Consider the following 7,268-nt stretch of genomic DNA (forward strand, 5'->3'; position numbering starts at 1 on the left):
TATGGTTGTCGACCGCTTCTCTAAGATGGCCCATTTTATTCCTTATACTAAGACCATAGATGCTTCCAGAGTTGCAAAACTCTATTTTGACGAGATTGTCAAGTTGTATGGTCTTCCCTAAACCATAGTTTCAGATAGGGATGCTAGATTTACAAGTTATTTATAGAAAACCCTTTGGCATATGGTGGGAACCAAATTGAAGTTTTCTACTACTTACCACCCCTAAACTAATGGTCAAACGGAGGTGGTTAACGTGAGTTTGGGCAACCTTTTAAGGTGTCTAATGAGTGATCATAATCAAAATTGGGATCTGATTCTTCCTATGACCTAGTTTGCCTATAATAGCTCTATCAATAGGTCAATAGGCATGAGTCCCTATGAAGTTGTACATGGTTACAAGCTTAGGAAACCTTTAGACCTTCTTCCAATGTCCTTTCATGCTAGAGTGTCTGAGTCAGCCGAGTTTTTTGCACGTAGAATTCAAGATTTGCATACTAAGATCACTAAATAGATTCAAGCAAGTAATGCGCAATATAAACTTCAAGCTAATTTACATAGATGACATAATGAGTTTAATGTGGGAGACTATGTTATGATACAGTTTAGACCCGAGCGGTTTCCTTCGGGAGCTAATAAAAAATTACATGCACGTAGTGCCAGGCCTTTCAAAGTGCTACAACGGGTTGGTCCAAATGCTTATGTTCTTGATTTACCACATGATTTTGGCATTAGCTCTACATTTAACATTTAGGATCTACTTGCATACCACAAACCACTTCATATTCCAAATGATCCATTTGAGATACCACTTAACTCCCCTCCTGATGATCCTATTGAAACCTCTATCCCTTTCACCTTGACATCAGCACAAAAGGATAATATTGATGCTATTCTTGATAAACAAGTTGTTTTTAACAGAAATGGTGATGTTCAACGGTTTCTAGTTTGTTGGGTGGGTCGGCTTGACTTAGACTGGACTTGGATTACTAGAGATACTTTGCAACAGCTTGACCCAAATCTTTGGGAGTACTATCAGAGTCAACCAGTGCTACACTCGATGGGGTCAAGTTTCTCTAACCCCGGGAGAGTTGATGGGGACACCAGACCTACACCACAAACTACACGAGTATATGGACGGAGATGATGTAGGATGACCCAGCCTGTCACGCTTTGGTTGAGAGACTAAGCCCATTTGAGCCTATTTCATTATTATTTTATTTATTTAGCCCATTTAGGCCTGCTTATTGTTATTTTATTATTTATGTTAAACAGTTTAATTTGATGGGCCAAGCCCAATAGCGGAATGTTTTAGAGTTTACTATTTATATGTTCTTCTGTCATCTTGAGAGATAGTTTTAATGATTAATGAAAATATTGCAGACTTTGCATATCTCTAATCCCCTTTCTTTTCTTTCTTTGTTTTCTCTTCTCGGCTTCTTCTCTAAAAGCTTTTTTCTTTTCTTACTTTAATTATTATTATTTATTGTCTTGCATCATTGCTTTTACATTATTTTGATGTAATAATGTAAGAAATATAGTTACCACAAAACAAGCTAAAAAAAAGTTCTAATTAGCAGATAGACTTGCTGCACATCACTCTTATAGACTTGATCTCAACATATATGTTAATTTCGGAAATTAATTAATATTGCCGTGATTCCAACACTCAGTACTCTTTTTTGGGTCGTGAAAAACGATATATAAGTGCAAAGTCAATAGTGCTTGGCGTAATTATTACTTCGCCTTGCTTTCCTCTGGTTTAGCAACAACTACTTAGGAAGGTTGATAGTGATGGGAATATATACATATTGCTTTTTTGTTTTTAGTTTTAAATCCTGAAAGAGGTACGTATTATACTCGCTCCATTCATCAGTATATTTTCCATAAATTAATATATATTGTCTTTCCTTTATTTCTAAGGGGTTTTCACTGTGCCTCTCTCAATTTCTCTCTTTCATTTTGTTTCTCTTCCATTATCCTCAAATTACTCTTCCTCCTCCCCCTCCTCCCCTCCTCTTTCTCATTTGTGTGCTCAGCATACTAAAGTCTTTCTCTCCCTCCATTCAAACAATCGTAATTTTCCATCAGTGGTTCTGCTTTTCAACACAAAAAATAAAAGCATATATTCAAATTTATAATTGATATAAAATAAAAAATCGAGCATCCACGCTAATATTAAAAATTAACTATGCTTAAATTAAAACAAGTACATAAATTGAAAGAATGATAAGCAAGAAAATTATTTTTATAAAACAATATATTACTAAATTAAGCATAATTAGGAAATCAATATTAACTTTTTAAAAGTTTATTTTTTTTTAGTTTTATGCATCAATATTTTTTTATTTTTTTTATTTGCTTTTTGTGAAATTTTTCTATGGTTTTGAAAGTGACAAAGATTAACTCGCATTTTTTTATTTCGATCTTCATTGAATCTAGCTTTTAAAAATGAATTTTGTTTTTAATTAAATTAAATTAAATTAATTACAATGAGAGGAAGCAAATTTTGTTCAAACAAGTTATTGCCAGAACGTGGACAGAAGAAGGTGAGGATGACTCTTTAAGTCTGCATGCCCACCTGTGGCTTATTAAGAAGTTTTCTTCCGATTTTGTGGCTTTGAATTTCTTGGAAATTACATTTTAGTGGGCAAAGCAATCTTCGCATAAATCTCATTGCTAAGTACAATTTGGAAAAACATCTCTGAACATTCAAATTAACCTGTCACGATTGCTTTGCGTAATTATTACTTTGCCAAGAAACTGTTATACTTTACGGACAGGAGAAACGAGATATAAGTGCAAAGTCATTGCTTTCACTCTACTATTGTTCTCACTCTCTTGTCTGTCTCCATTTATAAGAGAAATGAGAGTGTTGGCAGCAACCAACAAATACCAAACAACTACTAACTATTATAATAAATGTTGTGGCTGACTTTAGTGTATTTATCATAAGTGATGGTGGTTGAAAAATGTTGACATAAATCTGCTACAATTAGTACTGCCGTATTTCCAACGCTCACTTTTGTGTGGAAATATTTGCAAGTGAACCGTATTCAGCACCTAATGAAGGGTGGACAATATCTATACATCCAAGTTGATGCTGAAAGAGAAAGATCTTTTAGGACGACCAATCCCACAGCATTTTGAGTGCAAGAACCTTCAAACTCCATTAATTCTCCATTGTTTGTCAGTTTTCTAGTAACGATTCAATAAAGCTATTGCCAGAACGTGTTATTGACTGTAAACTGGATCGAAATGGACATAAGAAGGTGAGGATGACTCTTTTTTCAATTAATTGGTTTGCAAGATTCTTATTCACAGATTTTTTTCCTACAAGTCTATTTAAAAGATTACAAGTCTATTTATAGGCTTAAAATCCTAGCTAATTAGGAAATTAAACTATTTAAAAGAAATCCTAATCTAATATTCTAATTAGATAAGGATTGTAATAAACTAATTTATTATAAATCATTCTCCATCAAAAAATTTCTATTTTATCTAATATTAAAACTATTACTTTATTTTTTTAATCATTAAATCCTGAAAAAGGTATTATTCATATTGTGTTTCTGTAGCGTTTAATGCTTCTCCCGGTGACTTTGATTTCGACAGTATACAATCTCAGACTGGTTTGTCTATAAATACTACTAATAATGCCTTTCTCTTTACTTCTCATCCTTAATTCCCAGTTATACTTTGAATCCTCAAAGGCGGCCATGGGGTGTTCACTACTGTCCCTCTCTCAATCTTTCTCTTTCTTTCTGTTTGTCTTCCATTTCCATTCTACAATTTCATCTCCACTCTCCTCAAATTACTCCTCCTCCTCTTCTTCTCATTTGTGTGCTCATCACCAATCTCTTTCTCTCCTTCAATTCAAACAATCATTCTCCATTAATAGTTCTGCTTCATCGGACTACTACTATTGTCAATATCCCTCTCCAAAAACAGAGTCATGGAAAGACGGTACAGACTGCTGCTTGTGGGACGGGGTCTCTTGTGACCTGAAAACCGGGCATGTCACTGGACTGAACCTCTCTTGCAGCATGCTTCACGGAACCCTGCATTCTAATAATTCTCTCTTCTCTCTCCATCATCTTCAAAAGCTCGACCTCTCTTTCACTGATTTCAACACCTCCCATATTTCTTCTCGATTTGGCCAGTTCTCCAATCTGACGCATCTTAACCTTAGTGGTTCAGATCTTGCAGGCCAAGTTCCATCGGAAATCTCTCAACTCTCCAAATTGGTTTCACTTGATCTCTCTGACAATGACAATCTGAGTCTAGAACCAATTTTTTTTGACAAGCTTGTTCGAAACCTAACCAAGCTTAGAGAACTCCATCTGAGTTGGGTAAACATGTCACTAGTTGTTCCTATTTCCTTGATGAATCTGTCTTCGTCTCTGTCATCACTCAAACTCATTGGCTGTGGATTGCAAGGAAAACTCCCATCCTCAATGGGGAAATTTAAGCACCTGCAGTACTTGGATCTTGGAAGGAACAATCTTACTGGTTCAATTCCATATGATTTTGAGCAACTCACTGAGTTGGTTTCACTTGATTTCTCTTTCAACAACTATTTGAATCTAGAACCATTTTCATTTGACAAGCTTGTTCGAAACCTAACCAAGCTTAGAGAACTCGATTTGAGCTCTGTAAATATGTCTTTGGTTGCACCTAATTCCTTGACCAATCTGTCCTCTTCTTTGTCATATCTTTCGCTCCTTGATTGTGGATTGCAGGGAAAGTTTCCGGGTAACATTTTTCACCTACCAAACCTTGAATCACTGTATCTGTCATACAACGAAGGTCTCACTGGCTCTTTTCCTTCGTCTAATTTGAGTAATGTCCTCTCTCTGTTGGATCTTTCTAATACAATAATTTCAGTTCATTTAGAAAATGACTTAATCAGTAATCTAAAGTCATTAGAATATATGTCTCTTCGTAATTGTAACATTATAAGGTCAGATCTAGCCCTGCTTGCTAATCTCACACGGCTTGTTTATTTAGACCTTTCAAGTAACAATTTGAACGGTGAGATCCCATCGTCACTTGGAAACCTTGTACACCTTTCTTACTTGATTCTCTATTCCAATAATTTTATGGGTCAAGTTCCAGATTCTTTGGGTAATCTAGTCAATCTTTCATATTTAGATTTATCAAATAATCAACTAGGAGGCCCTCTCCATTCTCAATTAAATAACCTTTCAAATCTAGTGGGTCTAAGTTTATATGGTAACTTGTTCAATGGAACAATACCATCCTTTTTGTTTGCTCTTCCTTCTTTGTATTTTCTTGACCTTCATAACAATAATCTCATAGGGAATATAAGTGAACTCCAACACTATTCATTGATTTACCTTGATTTGAGCAATAACCACTTGCATGGAACAATCCCAAGTTCAATTTCCAAACAAAAGAACTTGGAAGCCCTTATTCTTGCGTCCAATAGTAAATTGACAGGTGAGATTTCTTCTTCTATTTGCAAGCTGAGATACCTTCAGGTCCTGGACTTGTCCAACAACAGCTTGAGTGGTTCTATGCCATTATGTTTGGGGAACTTCAGCAACATGCTCTCGGTATTGCATCTAGGCATGAACAATCTTCAAGGCACTATCCCTTCAACATTTTCAAAGGATAATATCTTGGAGTATCTCAACCTCAATGGAAATGAATTAGAAGGGAAAATACCACCGTCTATCATCACCTGCACAATGTTGGAAGTTATTGATCTTGGCAACAATAAGATTGAGGATACATTTCCCTACTTTCTAGAAGCGCTTCCAAAGCTCCAAATTCTTGTCCTAAAATCCAATAAACTCCAAGGTTTTGTGAAGGGTTTGACTGCATATAAGTCCTCCTCTAAATTACGGATTTTTGACATCTCTGACAACAATTTTAGTGGGCCATTGCCAACTGGGTATTTCAATAGTCTTGAAGCAATGATGGCCTCGGATCAGAACATGATTTACATGGTGACAACAAATTACAATGGCTATGTCTATTCCATAGAAATGACATGGAAAGGTGTAGAAATTGAGTTTTCGAAGATCCAAAGTACTATCAGAGTACTTGATTTGTCAAATAACAATTTCACCGGAGAGATTCCAAAAGTGATGGGAAAGCTTAAAGGACTCCAACAGCTCAACCTTTCTCATAATTCCCTTACAGGTCATATCCAATCATCATTCGGAAATTTGACCAATTTGGAATCATTAGATCTATCTTCAAATTTGCTTACTGGAAGGATTCCAACGCAACTAGGGGGTCTAACATTTCTTGGAATCCTAAACCTTTCACATAACCAACTCGAGGGGCCCATACCAAGTGGAAAGCAATTCAACACCTTTGATGCAAGCTCATTTGAAGGAAACTTGGGTTTATGTGGATTTCAAGTACTAAAAAAATGCTACGGTGATGCGACTCCATCATTGCAGCCATCAAGCTTTAATGAAGGAGATGATTCAACATTGTTTGAAGAAGGATTTGGATGGAAAGCTGTGACAATGGGGTATGGATGTGGGTTTGTGTTTGGAGTTGCAACGGGATATGTTGTGTTTAGAACAAAAAAACCTTCATGGTGTTTTAGGATGGTTGAAGATATATGGAATCTCAAGAGAAAGAAAACAAAGAAGAAAGCTGTCAAATGTGGTGCTAGAAGAAACTAAATAATGCAATTGATATTTTCAAGTAAGTTTTGCAAGCATTTGAGTTTTCAAATTTTATGTTCACAGTTTATGTAGGCTATCTTTTCTCTACAATTTATTTGATTAGTCTTACCTTTCTAATTTTGCAGTACAAACAAGATATCAAGTGGATATGACATTGAAACAACACTAGAGTGGCAGATCATGATATTTGATTCAAGGTATCAAGTAGATTTTACTTTTTCTTCTCTCTTTTTTTTTTTCTTTCATTCAAGGTTAATTAGGTGTTACTTCTACGAAAAAGATTCCATGTATGTAATAGGTCAAGCAAGCAATAGTTTGTGTTAACTATAAAATCATTTATGTTTTATTGAGTTATGAACATTTCCTTATTCTTGATCACTTAAATCAATCTCCCTTTCTGGGAGTTTTTTTAGATTGATAGTGTTATGAACAAATTGCTCTGCAAACTAGTTGACAAATTCAGTTCTCATAACAACAGCAATATTTGCAAGCAAAATAAAGTAATTCTGATAAATTGTAAGTCATAAATAACTATTAAAAGTGTAACAAACCCATCTCAACAGCTACAAACAATGTTCCACAACTCTTACACAGAGCCAA

General features: G+C 35.2%; 1 protein-coding gene across 1 annotated transcript; it reads left to right on the forward strand.

Annotated features, from left to right (window-relative positions):
- The first annotated feature begins 3,674 nt into the window (after window positions 1–3,674).
- LOC118037794 (receptor-like protein Cf-9 homolog) lies at window positions 3,675–7,046 on the forward strand. Its single transcript, XM_035043895.2, has 2 exons — window positions 3,675–6,687; window positions 6,794–7,046. Exon 1 carries the CDS (start codon window positions 3,717–3,719, stop codon window positions 6,663–6,665), a length of 2,949 nt encoding a protein of 982 aa, XP_034899786.1. The 5' UTR covers window positions 3,675–3,716; the 3' UTR covers window positions 6,666–6,687; window positions 6,794–7,046.
- The last annotated feature ends 222 nt before the right edge of the window (window positions 7,047–7,268 follow it).

The sequence above is a fragment of the Populus alba genome, chromosome 12 (genome assembly GCF_005239225.2).
Source record: "Populus alba chromosome 12, ASM523922v2, whole genome shotgun sequence".
Taxonomy (NCBI): Eukaryota; Viridiplantae; Streptophyta; class Magnoliopsida; order Malpighiales; family Salicaceae; genus Populus; species Populus alba.